We start from the raw sequence: 25476 nt of genomic DNA, 5'->3' as shown, positions 1-25476 counted from the left end.
CTGTTCACTCCCCCAAAGGCATTGGCCAGCATTGGGTCGGGCTGAAGCCATAAGCATGAAACTCCCTCCAGGTATCCCGCATGGGTGACGAGAGCCCAGGTACATGGGTCATCCTTTGCTGCTTTCCCAGGAGCATTAGCAGGAAGGCTGGGTTGGAAGCGGAGCAGCCAGGATGGAACCTATCCCTGACACAGGAGGCCAGCATCCGGGAGGCAGCTTCGCCTGCTGCCCCAGAATGCCAGCCTGGCTTCTGGAGCTCACGCATGATGCTTTTTCTGCCCTCAGACTGAGACGTAGCCACTGGCACCCTCGATTCCCAGAAACTTGGCCTCAGAGAGTTTACACCGTGAGACACAGGAGCTCTACTTTCATTATTATTCATGTGGAGATCCAGTTTTCCTAGCACCGTTTATTGAAAAGACTGTCCTTTTACTAATGCCCGTACTTGACACCTTTGCCACAGTTCAGTGGTTGCAGATGCATAGGTGTACTTCTGGGTTCTCATCTGCTTTATTGGTTTATGTGACTTTTTTTTTTAATTTATTTTAAAGACAGTTACAGAGCAAGGTAGAGCCAGAGAGAGCGAGAGAGAGAAAGTCTTCCATCCGCTGGTTCACTCCCCATTGGCTGCAACAGCCGGAGCTGAGCTGATCCGAAGCCAGGAGCCAGGAGCTTCTTCCAGGTCTCCCGTGTGGGTGCAGGGGCCCAAGGACCTGGGTCATCTTCCACTGCTTTCCCAGGCCATAGCAGAGAACTGGATCAGAAGTGGAGCAGTTGGGACTCAAACTGGCGTCCGTATGGGATGCTGGCGCTGCAGGCCGTGGCTTTAACCTGCTGTGCCACAGTGCCGGCCCTTGGTTTATGTGACTTTTTATGCCAATACCATACTTTAAAAAATTATGGTGGCTTTGAAATATGTTTTTCAATCTGGTAGTGCAATGCTTCCTACTTTGCTCTTTTTTATTTTTTTTTTTTTTTTTTTTTTTTTTTTTTTGTTCAAGATTGCTGTGGCTATTCAGGGTCTTTTGGGTTCCATACAAATTGTAGTTTTGGTTTTTCTAATTCTGTGAAAAATGCTGCTGGTATTTTGATAGGAATTGTACTGAATCTGTAAATCACTCATTCAGGTATTTGGCCATTTTAATAACATTGATTCTTCCGTTCTGTAAACCATAATGGCTTTCCATTTCTTAATGTCCTCATTTTCTCTTTCATCCATCACTTATAGCTTTCCTTGTAGAGATTCCTCACCTCTTCGGTTAAATTTACTCCTAGGTGTTTTCTTTGGTAGCAACTGGAAATGGTACCACACAGTCCTGATTTCTTCTTCCAGTCAGTTCTTACTGTTGTATAAAAATGCAGCTGATTTCTGCTTGTTGATTTTATATCCTGCAACTTTGCAGAATTTGGTTATTCCAACGGCTTTTGGTGGAGGTTTTTATTAAACTTGTATGATCATGTTGTCTGCAAACTGTGAGAATTTTACTTCCTCCTTTTTGATGTGCAGATCCTTTATTTTGTTCTCTTGCCTAATTGCTCTTGCGAGTGCTTCCAGTCCTGTGTTGCGTAACAGTAGAGACGGGCATCCTTATCTTACTTACTGTATTAAAGAGAAAGCCTTCAGCTTTTGCCGTCAGTATGCTGTTCGCTCGCTGTAAGTGGGTTTTGTGTGTTGAGGTACGTTCCTTCTCTACCTGGTTTGTTCAGTTTTTCTCGTGAAGGGATGCTTGAATGCTAGTACTTCTCCTGAATCTGTTGAGATGACTTGGAGTCCATTCTTCTTTCTGTTGACGTGGTGTCTCATAGTTTACTGATTTGCATATGTTGCACCACACTTGCGTGTCTGGGATGATGTCACTTGATCATGGTGAATAATATTTTAAATGTGATTTTAGATTCAATTTCCTAATAATTTGTTTTGTGTATTTCCACATCTGTGTAACTTTCTTTTTTGTCATGTTCTTGTCTGGTTTTTCATTTCAAGGTAATGTTGGCATTGTAGAACAAGTTTTAAAGAATTCCCTCTTTTCTATTTCTTGAAATAATTTAAGAAGGACTGGTATTAATTCTTCTTAAATGTTTGGTAGAACTCAGCAGTAAATCCACCTGATCATGGCATTTTCTTTGGTGGGAGACTTTTACTGATTCCACCTCACCAGTGATCCGTCTGTTTAGGTGTTGTATTCCTTCATGATTCAATCTTGGTAAGATGTGTGCATGTGTCCAGGAATTTGTCTATTTCTTCTAGGTTATCAAGTTGGTTGCCAAATAAATATTTATAGTAATCTCTAATGATACTTTGCTTTTCCATGGTGTCAGCTGGAATGTCTCCTTTTTCATGCTCTGATTTTATGTATTTGAAATTTTGCTTTTGGCTAAGAGTCTTACTAAGGATTTGTTCATTTGTTTATCTTAGAAAAAAAGATCCAGCTCTTTATTTCAGCTTTTTGTTTTGTATTTGTTTTTTTTTCTATGTCTCTGTTATTTATTTATACTAGGAATTATTGTTTTTCTTATTAATTTTCACTGTGATTTTTCTAGTTTCTTGAGGTAATATGATAAATTGCTTATGATATTTCTGGTTTTGTTATATGAACATTTGTTGCTATGAATTTCCCTTTAGGGCTGCTTTTGCTATATTCCATAGATTTGGGTATGCTTGTTTTTCCATTAATTTAAGAAATTTCTAAATTTGCTCCTAAATGTCTATTGGTTATTCAAGAATAAGTTGTTTAATTTCCATGTATTAATCAGGTGCCACAGTTCTTAATATTGATTTCTAGTTTTAGTTCATTGTGGTCAGAAAAGATACACAAAATTTTAATTTTAGAAGTTTTGCCGAGACTTGTTTTGAAAGCTACCATGTGCACGATTCTGGAGCGTGCCGCATGTGCTGTTGGGTGTGTATTCTGCAGCTGCTGGATGGAGTGTTTGGCATATGTCGGGCCAAAATCATCTTGGATATAAGGATATAATTTTTCTCTGCTATTTATTGGTTTTCTGCCAGGATGATCTGTTCGTTTCTGAAAGTCGGTTGTTGAAGCCTCTTCCTCTAAGATTATTGATATTTGCTTTCTGTGTCTGGGAGCTCCTATACTGAGTGCATATGTATTTACAATCATTTCTTCTTGTTGCACTGAAGCTTTTATCATTATATTGTGACCTTTCTGTCCTCTTTTTGTTGCTTTTACTTTAAAATCTATTTTATCTGCTAGCAGTATGGCTGTTTCTTCTTTCCTTTAGGTTCCACTTCCATTCCCCCACTCTCAGACCTATGTGTGTCCTTAGGAGCGCAGTGCCTTGTAAGCAGCGCATAGTTGGATTCAGTCACTCTACCTCTTCAATTGGAGAAGTTAGTCCATTTCATGCAAGGTAATTGTGATAAGGTCTTACTACTGCCAGCTGGGTCACTGCTCTCTAGCGTTGTTGTGTTTTCATTCCTTTCACTTCTCTTAAGATCTTCGTTTGTAATACAATGATTTGCTCTAGTGGTCTGTTTTGATTCCTTGCTGATAATTTTTGGTAAGTCTATTACAGATTTTTTTTTTGTTTCATGTTTGGTATGATGTTTACAAAAAATCTTTTTGGGGCCAGCGCTGTGGCACAGTGGGTTAATGCTCTGGCCTAAGGCGCTGGCATCCCATATGGGCGCCAGTTCGAGGCCTGGCCGCTCCACTTCCAATCCAGTTTTCTGCTATGGCCTGGGAAAGCAGTACAAGATGGCCCACCCAAGTCCTTGGGCCTCTGAACCTACGTGGGAGACCCGGAAGAAGCTCCCGGCTCCTGGCTTCGGATCAGCGCAGCTCCAGCTGTTGCAGCCAATGGGGAGTGAACCATCAGATGGAAGATCTCTCTCTTTTTCTCTGCCTCTTCTCTCTCTGCCTCTCCTCTCTCTGTGTAACTCTGACTTTCAAATAAATAAAAAAAATCTTTTGGTTATTACAAACTATTTTGAAATGTTAGCAGCTTGACATTAATTATAAAGATGTGAAAAGAAACAAATAAGTGATAAAAATAGTAGTAAGGAATTCTATACTTTATTTTGAACTTTTGACTATACATCTTTTGTATGACCTGGGTCTTAACATATTAACATAGTCATTTTGATTGTGTTGTAGTCATCCTAGTAAAGATGTGAATGGTGTAGAAATCATGTTTACATTAGATCATGCCTGCTTTTTTCTACAATTCATCTCACTAGTGATTTTTTACTTTGGTATTTTCTTCTTACCCATTAGCATTTCTGTCAGTTGATTACTATTAGCATTCCCTGTAAGATGAGCCTAACGCTGATAAATTCTTTCAGATTTCTGTCTGGGAAAGTCTTGCTCTTTCCTTCATAACTAAAGGATAACTTTGCTGCCTACGTGATCTGGGTGGGAACTTTTGTCCTCCGGTGCTGTGAAAGTCTCACCCTGCTCTGTCTTTTTTTTTTTTTTTTTTTTGATAGGCAGAGTGGACAGTGAGAGAGAGAGAGAGACAGAGAGAAAGGTCTTCTTTTGCTGTTGGTTCACCCTCCAGTGGCCACCACGGCTGGCGCACTGTGCTGATCTGAAGGCAGGAGCCAGGTGCTTCTCCTGGTCTCCCATGCGGGTGCAGGGCCCAAGGACTTGGGCCATCCTCCACTGCACTCCCTGGCCACAGCAGAGAGCTGGCCTGGAAGAGGGACAACCGGGACAGAATCTGGAGCCCTGACTGGGACTAGAACCCGGTGTGCCGGCACCACAAGGTGGAGGATTAGCCTATTGAGCCGCAGTGCTGGCCTCCTGCTCTGTCTTTAGGCCTGTAAGCGTTGATGTGTCTGTAGTCAGAAAAATCGGAACACTTGTGTTGTTTCTTTCCTCTTACAGCTTTGAGAAACCTCTGTCTTTGACACTGGAGAACATGGCTATGTTGTGAGACAGGCTTGAATGTGGTAAATCTGATGGTGACCTCTGGCCTTCTTGGACCTGGACAGTTGTATCTTTCTCCCCTTGGTAGAGAATCTCTGTTAGTGCCTCTTTGAATATACTTTCCACACCTTTGACTTCTCAAGTCCTCTGAACCTAACAACTTGGATATTTGCACTTTCAGTGCTGTCCCAAAATTCTCCTAAGCTTTCACTTTTTTCTTTGCTTTTTGCTCCTAGACTGTATATTTTCACCTGACTTCTTTCAAGTTCACTGATTATTTTTTCTGTTTGATCTATTTTGCTACTGATGCCTTGCATTTTAAATTCCACTAATGTACGTTTCATTTGAAGGACTTGATTTTTAAAAGTTATTTCCACCTGTCAAGTCTGTTGGAGTACTGAATTGTTTGACTGAGTTCCTCAGAACAGCTATATTGAATTCTTCATCCTAGCATTTGACAACATCAGACCCAGGTGGCTGGATTCTGGCACCATGTGTTTGTTGGATGAGGTCATGTTTCCCCGAAAGTTCCCAATGCTACTGGCCTACGATGTCATCGTGCACCTCAGGATTGGTTATTGGTTCCATTATCATAATCTGGCTTCATTTGTGGCTGCCCTTCCAGATATGCTGAACAGCTCCTTATTTTCTCCCAACCTGTGGCTGCTTTGCTACCTGAGCACTAGATTCTTCCCTCAGTCGGGTTTGCTACCAGCCCACTGTTGGTGTGTTGTTGCTGTCTCTGCACTACAGGATGCTGCAAGCCTAGACCTTTCCCAGATCTGTCGTTGGGGTTTGCTCAGATAAACTGTGGAAGTATCTAAGAAGAGGTAGCCCTTCCCTGCACACCTCCTTCTGGGGCAGGCCTGGACAAACAGTGCACAATGCTAGATCCCACTCTGAGCCCACAGTCCATTGCAACCAGCACTGCATGAGGGCAGGATCAAAGCCCACACTGTTACTGTCTGTAGGCTGCTGATGTGGCCTGGAAGCCCAAAGCCATTTAGCCAGTCACAGCTCACACTGGGTGGCATACAATCCCAGTCAGTTTGGACAACAGGACTTCACTTCAACTGGGTCAGAGGCTCCTTCCATTGTCACTGGCCTGGGGACGGTGACCATGAGAATCTTCCTAGCGCTGGCTCTCACCAGCCCAGCACTGAGTACCAAGACCCCGTCTTGTGGTTCCTTGCTGCCTGCCCATGGTTGGGGAAGGGTGATAAAGGCAGTTTAAACAGGCACAACTGGGTCTCACCACAACCAGATCCTGTGCAATCGCACAGGTAAACACCAGGCTGTGTGAGGGTGGTAGGCATGCAGAGCAGAATGAGCCAGTCTCACGGCGCTGTGGGTTTAGTGCTGGGGCTGGTCCAGAGGATCCGCTGCGGGCACTGGCCTGGCTTTATCACATATTCAGTCTCTCAAGACTGGGCCTGACACTCTACCTCACTCTCCAGAGGCTGCAGGCTTGCTCTGCTGCCTTGAAGAGACTGGGAATGGGTGGCAGAGGGGTGGTTCCATGGCTGCCTGGCTAAAGGGGACCTGTTGACTCGGTCTGGAGATGGGAGCCATAAAGCCCTGTGCAGAGGTCAGGTTTTGATCATGGCAGGCTTAGTAACGCGTGTCAGGTCTAAGCTCTGAATGTAATTACCCTCCTTCTCCAAAGGAGGGGGGCACGGTGTCCCTTTTCATGGTGTGGTGCCTGGAAGTGGAGGAGGGGTGACCCGGGGACGATCCTTGTTTTCATCAGCACCTCGTTCTTATACTAATTAGGGTCTGCAGGCTCCACATGGTGTCTGGTGCTCTCGTGAAGCTGAGCTGGTGCAGGCACAGCTGTTCAGAGTGGAATCGTGGGGAGATGACCATCGCAGCATCCAAGCCTCCATCTCCCCACCTCCTTTGTAAGGAAAAAGCTCCGATGTAAACCACATCGTTAACCATGAATACCCACAAAAGCTTGTTTTCTCAAGATCTCATCTACTGTCAACTTCAAAACCTTGTTTTCAGTGTGAAAAATGGATTGCTATTCCTTTAGTTCCCGAATCTGCACCAAGGCAAAGACCGTGAACGAGGATCATCAGAGAGAAGCAGGTGCCTTGGGATCAGGATCTTGACACATCCCTCTGTGAGTGCATTAGTCGAGATGGGACGCTTAGAAACTGTGGTGGGGCAAGTGGTACCGTGAAGCACTCCAACACGCAGTCGCAAACAGACACGCACTCTCGGAACCTGGCAGGCCTGGGTGCCTACCCCTGCTGTCTCACTTCCTGGCGGCTCAGCCTCTGAGTTTCAAGTTCTTCATCTTTACAAGAGATTTTATGCTTGAGCCCACGAGCCTTGTACTGAGGCTTGGTCTCCAGTGTGGCACCACTGAGAGATTCGGGGGTCTTTAAGAGGTGATGAAGTCATCTCAGGGATTAATGCTCTTTCCCATGGGAGCTATCTCTCACTATAAATATATAAAATTCGTACTTCCCTTACACACACACACACACACACACACACGGTCTTCCTGCCACGCGTCCCTTACCAGAAACCCAGCAGATACCAGCACCAGGCTCTTGGATTTCAAGCACCATGAGCCAAAACGAATCTCTACATTTTAACTAAATTATCTAGTCTCAGGAGTTCTGTTGGAGTAAAAGGAGTAGCCTAAGACAATGGGCGGTATTATGAATAATTCACAGGTACAAGCAGGCTAGAGTGCCGGGCAGGTGGTAATGCTCAAGTGTGTTCCGTCCCTCATCTCACTCTGGGCATGCTGCCCATCACAGCCCTTTCCCCTAACACAGGAGAGGAGAGGACCACATTCAGGACGAAGCGTATCACCAACTGGGAGAAAAGGTTCTCAGAGGAAGCAACATTTGAGCTTCTGAGAGTGGTCTGGCTTGCATTGTGAGGGTGCGTGGCTGGGAGACCACCTACCGGAAATGGCAAAGAAGGCATCTTGCATTGTCTGGAGGGAGTCTGTACTAAAGACAGTCAGGTCCCACCCCTAACACTTGTGACCTGTCATAGTCAAAACCCAGAACACAAAAGAAATGGGGTTTTCTCATTCACAGCTTTTTTAGTCAATGCAGGTTTAAGCAGGTAAATTGTACTTTCTTAAAGTACATAAAGACCTGCAGGTTAAAATGTTTGGGTCTTCTTGTGAATGACTCTCATGTCCCAAGGACACCATCTTGAGGGTTCTATTTATTTAGTGACACAAACATCAACTTTAAATCTCACGTGAATGTGTACAATTACCAGTTAAAAATTTGGAAGCTGCTATTTCAAACCAATGCTTAATATTTTTTAGTCACTTTCCCGTGCTTCTTACACCAATCAAAAAAAGTCTCAGTCTCTTGTGGGAGGCATCTCTTCTGTTTTTGATGGTGGGTGCGTCAAGAGTGTGGGAAGAGGAGAGCAGGGCGTGAGGAACGTGCTTCTGTTTGGTTTCTGTCTCACCAAGCTTAGATCATTCTTAAGAGACCAGTATCTACTGTGTATTATTTGAAAAAATATATAGCTGTCTTATTAAATGTCTGGCCTTCTGGTCTTCCAGTAGCTATGGCCAGACAGGCACAAGCGCGTAGGAAGCACTGGCAACATGCCTGGAGGCTGCATGAGAAGTCAAACCCCAAGCAGCAGAAACTCTCCTCCTGCCTTCCACTCCCCAGCTCCTCCCCTGCACCCCTTCCTTCCCCACAGTAAGCTGTCCATGTGTTGGACAAGTGCTGCTTTTGGGTCAGGAAACAGATCTGATGAAAAATACTGCTATTCTGAAAACGCTTGAGACATAGTAAAGTTGGGGGAAAAATAAAATGTATACATTATGAAGATGGTTTGACTCAAAATCAGCTTTATAGGGTGCCAATCTACAGTTCTAATTACCAAATAATTTGATGTATAGATGAGCTCATGGAATTCATTTTTAACACAGTAAGCATTTCCATTGCCCAGGAAATGAGCCTTTTTTTTTTTTTGACAGGCAGAGTGGACAGTGAGAGAGAGAGAGAGAGAGAGAAAGGTCTTCCTTTTGCCGTTGGTTCACCCTCCAATGGCCGCCGCGCTGCAGCCGGTGCATCGCGCTGATCCAATGGCAGGAGCCAGGTGCTTCTCCTGGTCTCCCATGGGGTGCAGGGTCCAAGCACTTGGGCCATCCTCCACTGCACTCCCTGGCCACAGCAGAGAGCCGGCCTGGAAGAGGGGCAACCGGGACAGAATCTGGAGCCCCGACCGGGACTAGAACTTGGTGTGCCGGCGCCACAAGGCAGAGGATTAGCCTAGAGAGCTGCGGCGCCGGCCAGGAAATGAGCCTTTAGCAAAACCCCTGTCTCTCACAGGTCCAGTGTCACACATCTAGGGACCACTCCATTAGTGAACATCTGGAATTTGATTTTGAGACTCTACATCGCCCTTCTAACTCACAAGGCTGTGGGCAATTTACTTATCAGTGTAACAGGTCTTTATTCCAGTAAACACCTGGGGTTTTAACCCCCAAGTTTAGCTCTAGTATGTGTAAGGAGGGATCTGAAGACACATGGAATCCTTTTAGCCTTAAGTATGCATCACCATTTGCATGTCCTCTTGATGGCGAGCAGAGATAGTCAAGATGAAAGTCTGCGAGCAGACTTCTAAAGATGAGCCGTGAGTCCAGCTATCCCTGTGCACGGGTTAGGTGCACCGTCCACCACAGCAGGAAGAGCCCCGACACGCGCACAACAGACGTGCACACAGCAGTCTCCTGCCCACGCGCACTCGGGTTGTGGCTGCAGCAGCTGGGCAGGCTAGGGAGCCGCTGGGGCCACCTGGGTCCAGAACTTGGTGATGCTGCCTTTGTAATTGGAAGCAATCATTCTAAAAATCACTGCTTCCCCAGAGAGTCTTTGACCTTTAACTTTATATAGTGAGGTCAGAACCTGACACTGGTGCTGTCTTGTCCAAGCACATGAACTCACGGTTAACCTGGTGTCCTCTGGGCAAATAAGGCCAGGAGGGTTTTCAATGAACTTTTACAAAATGTTTCTTATCTTCCGCACGAATGAGAGCAAATGATAAACGTGAAAGGTGGTATTTTAAAAACTGTATTCAATTATTCACACCAAAGGATAGCCATTAAAATTATGAACATTTCTAAATATATTTCATGTATCATACATATATATATTTTATATGTATAATTACATATCAACAAAGGGCTTCTCACTGCTCTAAGCATGTTAAGTAAATAGAAATTTTGTAATATAACACCCATATATGCATATATACTGGCTGTTTGAAGTATGAATTTATTTACAACTTGCCTAAGTTATAATAAATGGTTACTGTTCTATTATACAAACATAACAGCAAAGGTTTCTTTTAAATACAAAGACTGCAAATGAATACATGAAAAAATTACACACATGTACAATATTTATAATTTATAAATGCAAAGTTAAGACCTCTTTAAATTATTGCACTTGCGCATTTTACAAAGATTTGTATATGTCTATATAAAATCATCTTTTAAAATTTGCTAACTCATCAACTATAATAAAGTTGGATACTGTGAACTTGAACTTCTTTGTCCTTCCAAAAGAGAGCCCGTTACAACTCTGGACACAGATCCACGGACTCTGCAAACCAGTTCGTCAGGGCAGATGTTTCTGATAGCCCACGGCCTGGATGATCTGCAGCCACGGTTGGTCAGTAAGGAGCGCTTGGGCAGCAACTCCGAGATGCTTGGTGTGGATATAGGACCTCTCTTGTTCATGAGTTCATGGAAAGAAAGTCACCTTGTCTTGTCAGAAATAATCAAAATGCTGCATTTGTACAATTTTGGTAACTGTTTCACAGTGTTTTGGGCAAGCACATAATTTGGAACAGGTAGGGGCATTGTGCAGCAATGCCTGCTATGGAGAAATCTAGTGTATTGTAATCGCACGCGGAACGAACACAGCATACACGCCACACAGCAGACCATATGGAAAATCAGATTCCCGCACGCCGTTTACAAAAGCTACTTGAGATACAGAACAGGACTGGGCGTTGAACTGACTGAAAACAAAACACAACACAACAAAGGTTGCAGGGCCCATGATCTAATGATATTTTAGGTGGGCTAGAGTATTAGAGATACACTTTTAAAAGTTAACTTACATCAGGAATAAAAACTATCCACCCAAACTTCTGCAAATATACAGTACTTCAAAATTATTAGTGGAGAAATGAAACACGTTAAGGGATTTCCCTACGTGACAAACCCCGGGTGCGGCTGTTCACTGCTGCCTGGGCGGCGTTGTTCTGTGCGTGCCCGGAGCCACGCTCAGGCCCGCACCTTCAGCGACAGTGTTCTCGCACTCACTGTTAACAGCAGGCAGACCCTGTACAGCTCGGAAGGAACTGCTCTCCACTGTTAGGTCGAGAAGAGGAAAGGCAGTGACGCTTGCTTTCTTGCATCTTCTTCACCGGGAACCACACCACCACTGAACCGTTTTTCCTTCTTGCGCTACTGTCATCGTCATATATGACGTATCCAATGCTTTAGACAACCAAGATATGCAGCATAAGAAATGATGGGAAACAGAAACCTGTGTACTGAATTGGGTACCATTAGTTTAAGCTTAATAAATGTCTAAGGAGTCAGAAAAATTATGTGGATAAAAACTTAAGCACATGTAAAAGTATAACAGCCGTGTGCTGACAAGCGTGGTAAAACAATGCCTCAGAGCTTACTCAAGCTGATTTACATTTTACAGTGATTTTAAAATCAGACTAGAGCTTTCAATAGAAGGGACCACTAAAATGACTAACTGAATATTGTCTTTAAACCTTAAATCAAATTGGTGAAATATAAAAAGCAAACACATTTCAACCATATAAACAAAGAAGTGATTTTCAGAATCTAAATCATGCTTATGTACCTGAACCCAACACAATCGTATCATGACCAGTGTCACAGTTCTTAGAAATTCTTGCAAAGGAGACTGAATCTGAGGTGTCCATTAATAGTTGATTATCATCAGGGTACACATCAGTGAAGTAAAATCAGGTACAGAAGTCTGACGAGGAGAGAAGGTCTTATTCTTTCAGGTTGATACAGCTGACCAGGAGTGTGTCCCCTTAAATGTGTTCTCAGTTATAGTTAAGCAAGAAAAGCAAAATAATGGGTACATGAATAGAGAATATTAAAAACAAAGGCACAGCTCAAGGCATGGTGAATAATTTAGTCCTATTAAAGCTCAAACCTTAATTTTGAGTTAAAAAGACCAGAAACACAATACTCATAAGTAAACCTATGGGGGGAAAAGCGGGTATCTAAGGATCTATGCATCTCTGGGTATCCTGTACAAACGTATCTAGTGAATATGAACACATCAGTAAAGCAAAATTCACTGGGACTGTCCACAATGAAAACTTCAGGAAGCATGCTAAAAAGAGGAGACCCACACTGGGCAAATCTACCTCTGCTTCTGTTGCTGTGGAAGTGGGGTGGGGGAGCAGCGCTCTAACTCCTGCACAGATCCGCTCCCCCCGGGCATCGGGAGGAGGGCGACGGGGCTGGATTTCAGCCTGGGCTCTTGTCCGGCAGTGGTGTCTCATGCAACAGCTCACAGTCCCTGCCCGACTCAACGGAACACTTTGGACCACTGGTGTCCACATCCACTGTGTTTCCTTTCAAGTTTTTAGAATGAACTTGTCGAGTCTGCTACTCTACTACTCATTAATAAGATGCTTCCGTTTTTTTTTTTACAGATTTTCTTCCACTGCTTGAATTCAATGTTTCTCATCATTGTTGGCATACATTTATATTTCCAAGAACATTTCTAACTTTAAAATATATTCACGAACTCTGAAAAGATAATGCGATAATTGCATGGAACCATAAAACTTGCCTATTATACATCAGTGTGTACCATATAAATTTCTGCAAAGTGAACGTTCTACAGTCACAGTGGGTTACCAAATTTAAACTGGACACAGAAGATGTGGCTCAATGTGAAATATATCACCCTAATGAGAAGCTCATCAAAACTTCCAGTAGTCAAAACAAAACAAAACAAAACACCCTCCTTCCAGGCTTCTGGTGCCACACTGTCCTTTTAAGATCTGGGAAAAAGACAAGAAATAGGACTCTAAAGTGTGCATTCTAACTATATCTACCAAAAATGCTGCACTTTTCCCCACAAATTATTAATTAAATACCACTACACCCTGGACCGTTTTTAGTAAATCCAGCACATGGGGAAAGCCACGTTAACAGTTTTCACTGGAATGTGTTCTGTCGTGACAGAGTCTCACTAATGAGTCCACGCAGGTGCAAAGCAGAGGTCACGTCACTTGGCGTGTCTGACCACATCAGACTGAGACAGCTTTTTTGTAATCGTCTCATCAGAACAGCAGTTTTAAAAGGCAAGCATGGCCAAGAGAGTCCTACTTCTCTGACTGTTCTGCACAAAGGAGAATTCCTGCAGCTGATTAAAGAAAAAATCTTAAATGCTATTCCTTCTCCTGCAATTCAGCCTCTAAGTTAAATTAGATGACTGGATTAAAGTATGGGATTCACTTTATATTCGTGGGGATCCAGTTTCACAAATTTATGTGCAGAAAAAAAATACGCTGCTATATGACAATGCACACAAAAATCCCGCTTTGTAATCAACTCCTTATCAGGCAACAGATGTTTCCCAATACAGAGACTTTGAAGAACAGGGCTGATTCTCACTTTTCATATATGTTTGCTTCCCTATGCCTCTGTGTGTCTCTGCCAGTCTCTCACGTATATGGGTGTATATCTCATATATGTACATGCACATGTATGTCTATGTACATACATACGTGTGTATCAAATATACATCTATGTGTTTCTACACACATTACATACATACGTGTGTGTGTGTGTGTGTGTGTGTGTGTGTGTCCAGCCACAGTGGTATACCTCTCTTTTGTAATGCATTCTACCTCATAGCCTGCAGTTCCAATAGCAAATGGAGCTTCATCTAGGGAAATGGCAACGTTCAGAAGCCCATAATGAAACTGAACACACAGTGTTAACTTTAAAATAAGAACAATACTGATGGACAGCCAACTCTGCTGCAACATAAATAAATTGCTGCAGAAGCCTCCAATTTAGTTTTGTAAAGCCAAGCTCATGAGTATCACTCTGTACAACATTGAATATGTAGAAGCAAACTGTAAAAGTTAGCTTTATCAGTTTCCAGCCATGTGCATTGTGATGGGCTGTCTGTCAAGGACTGTCTTGTCACTTCTTGAGATTCTAAGTTCTTCAGGTTGGAAGTAACCAGTTAGAAGTTACTGCACCATCGTACCAAACACCTGTGACATACTAACACGCACTGGAAGTGACTGCCCAATCATCTTTGTAGGAAGGGGTCCGGAGTATCGGTTTTATGCCTTTTCACAACATTTACAATGCACAGTCATATCAGCCGACCTCCAAGTACACAGAAGCCACCAGCCAGACCACCGAGCTCTATGTGGTGTCTGCTCTGCGGCAGAGTGAGGAGGGCAGACACCCGGGGCAGCAGGACTGCACTGCCGCTCCCTCCTGCCCTGAGGTCGGAGCAGCCGCCACAAACACAGCAGAGCCAGACGAACTTACAGGAGACTGAACTTTATGGTCTCAAGTGATTTTGAGGGAAATATATGGTCTTTTAATTGAATAATGGTTAGATTTAACCTTTCATTTTTGAATGAGTCTAAATTTCTGCAGTGACACAAAGTAAAAATATAAAGGAATCATTATTAAAAATTCACATTTCACATCCATAAGACTTAATGGTTAAAAAAAGTAGATGCCTTGCTTTTATTTTGTTCTTTATGCAAAAGTTTCAGTCAATTTGCGAAGACTACAGTGAAGAAAAAAACAACGAAAAAAAAGTTCTCGGACAGTTTCTGGATTGACACTTGAAGTGCTGAGAGTTGCCGTGATGTACACCTGCTTCTCTTCTCAAAAGGGTAGAAGTCTACTTTGCTTATGGTGACATTGATGCGTCTAAGCCCTTTGGTACAAACTCAAACAACTCCTGTCTGCCTGCCTGAATTCCCCGGGCTTTGAAACAAGGCTTTTTCCCATCCCTGCTTGCTCTGTGGCCTCAGGGACGCCTGTCCTGGACTGCAGGCTCCGACTCACCACCACAGGCGGCCAACAACAAACCCCACCATGAAGGCCACAGAACGCAGCCATGACAGTACCGTTCTAACCCCCACTCGGAAGAAACCATGAGAAGTACCCTTAGGGATCGTTGTGTCCATTTCCATGATGGCCTCAGTGACGTGGGCCTGTTGGCAAAGGCCACTGTGCAGAGTCCCTGGATCCACGCGGCCAGCTGACCTCAGAGTCCGGGGGCCGCTGGGTGTTCTGTCTGCGATGCCTTCCACCGAGGCTGGCAGCAAGTCAGCTGCCTGACGTGTGTCCCTGATGTTACCATCTTGAAGAGCTTTGCACCCCACGTACCAGGTGTAGGTTCCCCCTCCCTCCCCCCAACAAAAACAAAAGGAAAGAAAGTCAAAGAAGCGATGGAACTCCAGGTGGATGAGGCCCTGGGCCACAATCAGTCCTCCGTCTTCCCAGGACAGGGGTCGGGGGCCGTGGCCGGTGACGAGATCCACAGCGCCGTCTCCTCTCCTCGGATCACCTTCTCCCACTGACTGAGGTTATCCCTAGGGATGGAAGACGCAGTGACAGGTGAGGCTGCAGACAGGAGCCCTGGGCCAAGCTGTCCTGGCACAACCCAGCACAGCAGCCCTGCCGACGGCCGGGCAGGCGCTCTCGCTCTCCTGCCCAGGGCTGGCTGGGTTGGTCTGTTTTGCTTCCTTAAGGAAGACGCGTGAAGTCAGTTCGACAGCAGAGAAAGCGAGCACAGAGCTTGGATTTCTGCTGTGGCAGAGCCGGCCAAGGGCAAGAAGATCCTTCCTGCACCCGCTCTGCTAGAGAACGCCTTCCCCGAGGGGAACTCCTACAAATACGACAGGATCTCTGTGAAGTCCCAGTATTCCTGGGGTCAGCCTTCCAACCAGACGAGGAGAGGACGGGGAAATCGAAGCCAGACAGGTAACAGAACGGCTTCAGTATTTTTTGGAAGAAGGTAGCAACGTTACTTTTAATTAAAGTTTCCCCCTCTTCCATTTAAACAACAAACTGCGATTGAAGCCGAGGTCCTGTCCTAACAAGCTCCCCTACGAGACCTAACCACCCTGTCTTTTTATAAAGAGTATGGAGTAGGGATCTTTGTGACAAAAACCAAACCAGTCTTCTTGTTCCCTTGTGGTGCGTGATTGACTTGAAGAGTAAATGCTGCTCACATGTACGCGAGCAGTGAGCTGCAAGGATGTCAAGGCTGCGTGATTCCTGAAGGCCACGGCCACTCTGCCTTGGTGGCCAGCTCTGGGTCATGGGCAGTGGGACGCAGCCTGGCCCAGGAGATAAGGCCTCATGGCAGAGATGTGATGGTCACAAACCTTAGGACAAAATGCATGCAGGCAGATACAAAAAAGGGGAAAGGATCCCCCCAACCCTGAGTGGTCTCTGGATAGACACCCTCTGGTCAGCTGGACAGCTGACCCCCTGCAGTGTCAGGCCCATGCTGCCACCTGTTCTCTCTGTGCTGTTGTGAAGACAGGGCAAGAACAAAGTGAGAGTCAGTGCCCAAGATCCCTCTTTGATATCAGTCAGACCCAGGAGAGAAGCTGCCCTGGGGAAGTCACTCAGCTAGGACCTCCCACAGCCCATGAACAGCACAACTCAATACTTAGGCAAACACACGGCCCATAGGATTCGGACATCCATTGTAAACGGCAGATAAGACACACACAGCCTCGGTCAGGATGAAGAGCAAAGCTGTTGCTTTTTTTTTTTTTTGGTAACATGACAGCGTGGTGTCTGGTACGTACCTGCATGCCTTAAGCAGAGGCTCGGTGGGAGGCAGGATTTGGGTGAGGGTGGTGTAACAGGGAATGGCTACAGCATTGTAGAATCCAAGCTGCCTCCACACAGAAACCAGGATGAGAAACAACACCGAACGTTAGTGGTCACAGAGGCACCTGGGTATCCTAAGTGAATTTTCTGTCTGAGGTCTAACTATAAAATTAGATGCCTTAGTTTGTTTGGGAAGGTGATTGCTACAGTAGAACATTTTAAAGTGGATTAAAATATATCCTAGAAATAAAACACATACAAAGCCTGGGCATATTACAAAGTTCATACTCACTGAAATTTCAAACCCAATGCATTACACAGATTCTACTCACAGATCGGTCCTGTCGTAATCCCAGTCATGCTGCTGTCTCGGTCAGATTTAGCGCTCTCCTGGACATGGTCAACTCAAACCTGCTCTCGCTCACACGCCTGCCTCCTCCGAGCTGACGCTCAGGAAGAACGTGGGGATTTCTGTGTGACACTCGACCCCCCACCTACTTTGGTTTCCACTCATTCCTTGGGTTTGGAACTACAGCAAAGGTCACAGTTCTCTTGGGTTATTGTTCTCTCAGTATATCAGATTTCACAGTTTAACAGTCTACAGCACTTTAAAGATCGGTGAAAGGACGTTTTATCAGGAATTCTGAGTGAGTCACTGTGCACATACATGATGCCCCCTGAGAAGGGCCTATGAGGAGCAGAGGTAACCGACTGTTGGTGAGAGCACACGGTCCGGCCAGCTGTAAGTGACTGCCTAGCTGTTCCTAATATGTACAAAACAAAACAGCGGTCCTCCATGAGGAGACCCCAGACCTCGGCTGTCCAACTGCTTTACAGAACTGAACTTCAATGAGATGCGTCAAAGGAGAAAGGAGGATCAGAGCTGCCTCTCCTGCCGCCAAGGCCATGGTCACGATGATCCTGCTAGGGTGGTGTCTCTACATCCACACCTTTAACTTCCTGGCCCCCCACAGGCTTTCCTATTGTGACATTAGCAGACGCCAGGGGCGTAAGATTCTAAGAACAAGAAAATCACTGCATGGTAGAGATGTCACTGTTAAGGTGAAGAACAATTTCACAGTAATCAACAATCTAGAAGCAATGTGGTAGGTAAAATATTAGTTGACCACATAAATATTTAATTTAAAATTATCTTATCTGTAAATGGACTTGGAATTTTGCAAAAACCAAACTAGTATAAAAAAACCCCTATTTTATTATTAAAATCCCTAGACTAGGAGCCATACCCCAATAGTATCAATGAGAAATTGTCAGCTGTCCTCTGTGTTCCATTGAGCTGACTGTTTAAATATTTGAAAAGAAAAAAACTGTTAGGTCCCCATCATTGAACTACATAACAAGATAAATTCCAGATCAACTAACCAACAAAACAGAATGAAACAAAAAATAACTTAAGAAAACAGGCAGGTGTTTATGGGATGTTAAGGTGGGAAAGGACTTTCAAATGTGATGGAGATGGAAAAGCAGGAACCGGGCAGGAAAGACAAAGAGCTGCGGCCACACGTGTGAGGAAGCTCACAATCAAACTGTAAAATAAAAGTGCAGTATGTGTGGGGGGTGGCTGTGCCAGCTGCGCTGTCAAACACAGAAGGAAGAGTGAGCATCCTGCACAGAGCGAGCTAAGGCTGCAGACAGATTGCTCATCAGAGGCAAACACCGTGAGCACAGCGCTCAGCTTCTTCCCTGTGCTGCTGCCCTGCAGCGACCGGGCACTTGTCCAGACTTTCATATAAACTGACTTTAAATAAAGTAGGAAATTTTAAGAACTTACCTAAATCCATTATCCTATGGATTTTCGGAAAGATTTTCTAAACCGATTCTGTATCATAATCACCCGCTCATAACTGACCACACCCTTACACCACTGGGAGGTCGGTAGTTCAGGAAGACCCTGACACAGCACGCAAACCCGCGCAAAGCTCACCAGGTACAAGGGCTCTCAAAGCATTACAGCACCGTGTAGCAGGTCCTGGAAAGCCATCAGTGCTGTGATAAGACTCAGCAAGGTAACTAAGATACTCAGCATTGTCCGTTACAGCAAGCTGGGCCTAAATCAACATCTGCAGCATACAGCTAATGACAAAATATTTACCGCCTGTTGAAAACACTAACGTCTATTCATCTCTCCCATCTATTTCACGTCAGAAATGAAAGCCTGTCCATTGTAATTGTGTCTGTTGAAAGGGATGACGAAGGCAGCTGTGAATTCTCAGTCCAACCCTCTCTACTCCCTGAGCAGCATCTACATGGAGAGGGTCTGACTGGTTGCAGGTCCTGACGCCGAGCACAGAGTCCCTCCACTTCAGGATCTCCTACTTTGGCTGGCAGCCTTGGGGACAAATCACACTCGTTCAGAGTCCAGGTCCCAGTAGAGACTGGACACCTAGGAGCACGCGTGCCTGTGGAAGCTCACTTCAGTGGACCGCATCCCCAGTGCAGGGCTGCCCTTACTCCACTTCTCTGACGCTCCAAGACCAATCGCCACAATTCTGCAGTAAACGCGAGGCCTGAAAAGACCCACTGCCCACACCCAAACATCACAAGAAGGGGTATGCTTCCTTTTCATGCACGATCGTGTGGCCAGCCAGCCCTCTCTGACGTCACCAAGAACAATGTGACTGTGTTTCGTACCTGGCCTTGAGGGACTTCGTCCCGCTTGTCTCTGTCCATCATAGGAATGGGTTGTATTCCCAGCTTCTTCATTTCATCACCCTAAGATAAAGAAGAGGGAGGGAAATCACAGCTCTTCAATTCTCAAATCATTACAGAATTGTAGTACTGGTGAGTTGTACCCTCTATCTGTTAATTCACTTCAAGACAAACAATGTTTCTGGTTATCGGCTGTTGGAACGTGGTAAGAAGATGAAAGCCTTGATGCATTGCTGCCTGGTGTGTTTTCCTGGTACTGACCCACCAGGCTCCCAGCCACCTCCTCTGGTTTCACTGTGCACACGGCAGTAAACGCTGGAAGCAGAAGAGATGCAGGGATGGGGAGGAGGGACGAGCACCACCCGACGTGGAGGGGCCTCAGGGCCTTCCCCGCGGATCTGCCAAGGGTTTTGCTCTGGACAGAAGCAGAGAGGCTTGGCAGAGGGACACTGCTGGGGGAGGAATGGGTGGCGGTCAGCCAGGACGCATGGGTGAGGTGCAGTGTACATGTCATCGTCACGCATGCTGCCACAGATCATCCTCACAAGGATTTGCACGCTGCAGGCGCTGGGCTGAGCACTGGCCGGCAGTGTTTCATCCAGTACTCACTAAACCTTCGAGGAGCACACATCATCCCCACCCTACAGGGCTTCCAGATTATCGTGCTTTTTATTTATTTTCTAAATCTTGTTAAAAATCATCTTTCTGAACATGTTGTGGTTTCTCCTAACTCCCTACTCTTCCCTCATACTTGTTATTTCTTCAATTTTTAATGTCCTTGTTTCCAGAAAATACAGGTGTAGACTAAAAACTCCCTGGATGTGCTAAAATGGGGTCTAGAAACAAACTGTTATAATCCACACTAAAACTCTGTATGTAAAGGACCAGCACACCCGTCCTAGCAAGGGAGGCGCTTGGACTGCTGCCTTCTTATTACTGATTGACATCAGTGGTCTCAATCCTTTTTTCTTTTCCATCCTAAGGGAATGAAACATATAAAGTCCCTCAGCATCAAGGAAGCTACAGGTTGGATAAGGAACATGGTTTTTAAGTGAACAGTGACTTGGATACAAACTTACAATAAGGATCAACGTGAAACTGGAAAATACAGAGCACAAGTGACCGCATACACAGCAGGGACAGGGAGAGGGCTGGAGAGTGCTCTGGGCACAGTCAGGAAAAATGGCCAGAACAGCAATTAGAGAGGCCGGGTCAAGACAAGCAGTGGCCGAGACAGGGCTATGTCCAGACAGGCAATGGGCAGGGGCCTGGTAGGTGGGGCTCTGGGCACCCAGGTCATGTTCTTGGTCTTTAGCAGAGTGAAGTGGGTTGAAGCTGATGTTGATGCAATCAGAATTGAAGAGCGGTCTGGTCAAAGTTATGAAAAAACTGCACATGGATTTCAAAACGTGTTTGCCCCCAAATAAGTGTATCTTTTCATCGGTTTGCTAACGTCATTTGTTAATTTCATTCCATGTGTTAACTGGGGCACAGGGAAGAGTCTGAAACCTGGCCCGAGGCTGCACAGGCAGTGCCCCACCCCCTAGCAGGACTGCAGTCTAAGCAACACTGAAGACCACGCACTCAGCCACCACCATGCTGATTCCAAAGGGAGAGAAGAGTCCAGGCAGCAAGCTGCCGGATGCAGGCAGGACTCGGTGGTGGTCTGAGGGAGGGAGTGACGGTGCAGCTGAGAGCTCATGGTGCTTTGTGGATATTTAGATGACGGGCGGGACTTCAGTCACCTCCCTGCCTCCAGGGTGGCCAGGTCCTGAAGACTGTGCTTGTGAGCGGCATGGGCCCTTAACCACACCCGTGGACTGAATGATCAGGAGGACTACAACGGGGGGAGGGGGTCTACATTACTTGTCTGCCACTTTTCACGTTCACAGGCAGAGAAGGAGAGAGAGAGATGGAGGGAGGGACAGAAGGAAAGAAAGAGAAAAGGAAGGAGAGAAAAAGAGAGAGAGGGAGAAAGGGAGGGAGAAAGGAGGAGAAAAGAGGGAAGGGGAGGGAGGGAAGAAGTGGAGGGGGGAGAGGAGGGGAGAGAAGGGGAGGGAAAGAGAAAGAGAGAGATCCCATCTACTTGCTTGTTCCCTAAATGCCTGCAATGGCTGGGGCTGAAGCCAGTAGCCAGGAACTCAGTCTAGGTCTTCCATGTGGGTGGCAGGAATCCCACCAGCTGCTGCCTCTTGGGGTCTGCATTAGCACAGACCTGACACATGAAGCTGAAGTTGGGAATCAAAGCCAGGCAATCTGGTGTTGGTGCAGAATTCTTCCCTTGCATCTTAACCACTAGGCCAACACCTGTCCCTCTGTTGTATGTCAATCAACACTTATAATACAAATAGAGTTGTCAAAATTTTTTTAAAATGGGGGCTGGCATTGTGGCGTAGTGGGTTAAAGCCCTGGCCTGAAGCACCTGCATCCTATATGCGCACTGGTTCTAGTCCTGGCTGCTCCACTTCTGATCCAGCTCTCTGCTATGGCCTGGGAAAGCAATAGAGGATGGCCCAACTCCCTGGGCCCCTGCATTCATGTGGGAGCTCCGGCCACCGTGGCCATCTGGGGAATGAACCAGCAGATGGAAGACCTCTCTGTCTCTACCTCCCTCTGTAACTCTGTCTTTCAAACAAATAAAATAAATCTTTAAAATTTTTTTTAAAAATGTATCGTTGTTAGGTAAAACTATGTATAATACAATAGCTAGCTTCAGGCCACTTTTCCTATGTGATATTTACAGAATGTATTCTAGGTTACAAACATGCAAATTCAGCTGAATTCAATAATGAAATCAAATATTACAGTTAATGCATGTACATCCGAAACAGTCTTCCTAATTGAGCCTGGTAGGAATTAGGTTCTAATAACACACAATAAAGAAAACATATCTTACTAAGGCAGGCATAATGCAGAGGCATTCTGGAGAAGCAGCAGCACAGACACAGTCAACTCGGTCCTGTGGTCCTCATGCGGCAAGACTTGGGTCCACCGGCATGAAACGACCAAACCTAACAGAGCAGGCCTGCTACCCCGTGGCGGAACGATTCTTGGGTCTCTGTCTCACACCTGCTCCTCTGGACGAGTGGATGTGTGGCTGAGTCACCAACCACATAACTCTTTTCCTTTCAAACTTACTTTCATTTCTCTGGCTAGAGGTGGTTCCCAAGGGATTCCTAGTGCCCCTCCCCCGGTAATACTTGCAGGTGTAGGGACCGAGGTGTGGCTCATCTGAAAGGAGAAATGTGTTCTGTTTCTCCCACACAATTCAGGAAGCAGGCTGAGGAGTGAACGCTCGCTCATTACTGACACGTTAGACGACGCAGCCCCTCACACGCTTGTGTCAGGAGACACACAGAACTCAGCTTCCAGGTGCACTGACCTGTGTGTGTATTTGCATATTCCCTCCGCCCATGGTCCAAAAGGAAGCTTCTCCAAAGTGTCTACTTCAGCAGCCACGGCCCACGATCTATCCTGAGTTCCTCTGCAGGCTTTGTCTGCTGCCTCCCTAAGGCGGATGTCCTGGAGTGGTTAGGGACTGAGCGGACAAACCACCGGCACTGTTGCACTGCTGTTCTGCGGATAAGGTCCCGGAGTGCTGCAGCTGAGACCAGGAAACTGACCACGCACACAGCGCAGAGTAACTGAGATCACTTTGGATCTGAGTACCTGCTAAATCCTTCACCCTTTCTGAAATAGCTACAACACTGGCAACTAGCAGACTTTAGTAAACTGCCCATATATTCAGCGTCTCTTCAAATACTTCCTGTTTCTTGATATTAACTATGTTAACTAAGAATCAGAGACTTACCTCAGCCCAGAATTCTGCATATATATCATTTGCTGTCAACTTTGTAACCGGCCACAGTTTTGTCACAGAACAAAGGTCGCAGGCAGTCATCATCAAACCAATTACCCGGTCTCTGGAAGACAATGACGTAAGATTGGTCAGCACAGCATGGGCACATTCACAATCAGCTCTAGAAAGACTCTGTTTTCAGGAGTAAGGTTTAAGCCTGAGTTACTCAATCGGGGGAGGAGAGGGCACAAAAGGCCAGGCACAAGTAACAGCAGGACAGGGAAATGGAATTAACCAACAGTGCGTTCATCTATCAGCAGTTCCATGGGGGTGAATCACCTGTTCCTGCTGCCTCAGCACCACAGCTGAGACCAAATCCAGGGTGGCTCGTGGCTCCGCTCTCATCAAAACCCCTGTGCCACGCTGACGGCCGTCAGCCACGTTTAGATTTTCATGGGAAGAACTCTGAGAGGAAGTCTATACCAATCCTGCCCTTGTGGGGAGGGAAGCGGGAGGTGCTGGGAGTCTGTTCAGCTCAGTGCTCCAGGACTGCCCGCAGCCCGAGCACACCGAGGCCTGGCACCTCCTCCTGTGCCCTGAGGTTGAGCAGCCCGGCCTGGTTTTCAGTAGCACCTCTGACCTGGATGGGCTCCCAACAGCTAAGGCTCCTGGACTTCAGAGGGACCCTGCTTCTTTCCAGGAACCATTATCCAAAAGTTACCAAAGTCATCTCTTCTCCATCGGCTACTTTCCTTTAGGCCGTTTATAAACTCGTTTTTCCTTTTTTTTTTTTTTTTTTTTTTTTTGATAGTTAGAGTTAGACAGTGAGAGAGAGAGAGAGAGAGAGAGAGAGAGAGAGAGAAAGGTCTTTCTTCCGTTAGTTTCACCCCCCAAAATGGCCGCTACAGCCGGCGCTGTGCCGATCTGAAGCTAGGAGCCAGGTGCTTCCTCCTGGTCTTCCATGCGGGTGCAGGGACCAAGCACTTGGGCCATCCTCCACTGCCTTCCCAGGCCACAGCAGAGAGCTGGCCTGGAAGATGAGCAACCGGGACAGAATCTGGTGCCCCAACTGGGACTAGAACCCAGGGTGCTGGTGCCGAAGGTGGAGCATTAGCCTAGTGAGCCGTGTTTTTCTTTTTACAGCCTTACTTTTGGTGAGTTACATTTCAAAAAGGGTAGCAAGTCTCTAACACATTAGACTACATTAACTCTCAAAATACTGATTAGAATTGTCTATACTCTTCCTGTCAACCTGCCCAGATGACACATGAAGAACCAAATCTCTTAAAGTGATCCGGGAACTGCAAGATTTTCTTACTGAGGAATTTTCTAAGCATATTCTTGGATTTGGGTTTCTGTAGGAATGGTATATGACCCGTCTTCATAAAGGTAGATTCATTTAAACAGAAACAGAATGTGATAAATCTATTATTTTGTTTACAAATAATTATTTCATGTGACTAGAATAATCCAATCTCATTTCACCTATATTCATCCAAAAATTAATATTTATTTCTTTTGGTTAATATTCTAATAAACTTTATCTTATGAATGAGTTCTTATTTACTAAATCTGTCAAACAAAAGGAATGCTAATCCAACCGGATACTGCACAACATATGAAAAGAACGTTTTCACGGAAAATGATTCCACATGTACAGTTGCTATTGCAAGTATTGGACAGGTTATGAAATGCTATCCTTTAAACTGCCCCATCAAAATCAGTTAGATGAAACAATTTACCAGTTAGCTTTCACACTGTTAACCACAACATTAAACAGATTAGAAATCTGGCATTAAATGCATTTAGTAAGTAGAGTTACTTTTATTTTTAATTCTGAATTACAAATCACACAGTCATGGTTGCCAAGAAATATTGACATGAATTGGGATTGCTTTTAATTCTGTCCAGGAATGGAATACAGACCTAACTGGTGTAGAGATTTAATTCTTGATGCATTTTAATGACCAATTGTGAAAGGGACTGAGTTTATCATAACATATCCCTGCCCTGATCTTTACCCGGTAAATAAAAACAATGAAGCAGGAGCCCAACAGGCTGCCTGTGACACAAGCCATTTCAGTACAGTGATCCTGGAGGGTCTCACTTTATTCATATATTCCAAACACACGTATCGGACACTTGCAGCCATGAACAGAACAGGTCTGGCTCCTGCAGAACTAATATTCTAGCAGGAAACTGGAGACAAT

At 45.4% G+C, this 25476-nt stretch overlaps 1 protein-coding gene across 12 annotated transcripts in view; it reads right to left on the bottom strand.

The window, feature by feature from the left end:
- Positions 1-9945: 9945 nt before the first annotated feature.
- PDE10A (phosphodiesterase 10A) overlaps positions 9946-25476 on the bottom strand; it is a 631241-nt gene continuing 615710 nt past the window's right edge. For 11 of the 12 annotated variants that reach the window (XM_070073294.1, XM_051855147.2, XM_002714982.5 and 8 more), the window contains 4 exons: positions 23279-23390; positions 19450-19530; positions 16773-16861; positions 9946-15542 (listed from right to left, as the gene is read on the bottom strand). In XM_070073294.1, the coding sequence (XP_069929395.1) occupies positions 15434-15542; positions 16773-16861; positions 19450-19530; positions 23279-23390 (391 nt within the window). In that variant the 3' untranslated portion in view covers positions 9946-15433. The remainder of the gene's footprint in view (positions 15543-16772; positions 16862-19449; positions 19531-23278; positions 23391-25476) is intronic. The other variant, XM_070073291.1, reaches the window with a different exon arrangement.

The sequence above is a fragment of the Oryctolagus cuniculus genome, chromosome 5 (assembly GCF_964237555.1).
Source record: "Oryctolagus cuniculus chromosome 5, mOryCun1.1, whole genome shotgun sequence".
Taxonomy (NCBI): domain Eukaryota; kingdom Metazoa; phylum Chordata; class Mammalia; order Lagomorpha; family Leporidae; genus Oryctolagus; species Oryctolagus cuniculus.
This window is presented reverse-complemented; position numbering and strand designations above follow the sequence as displayed.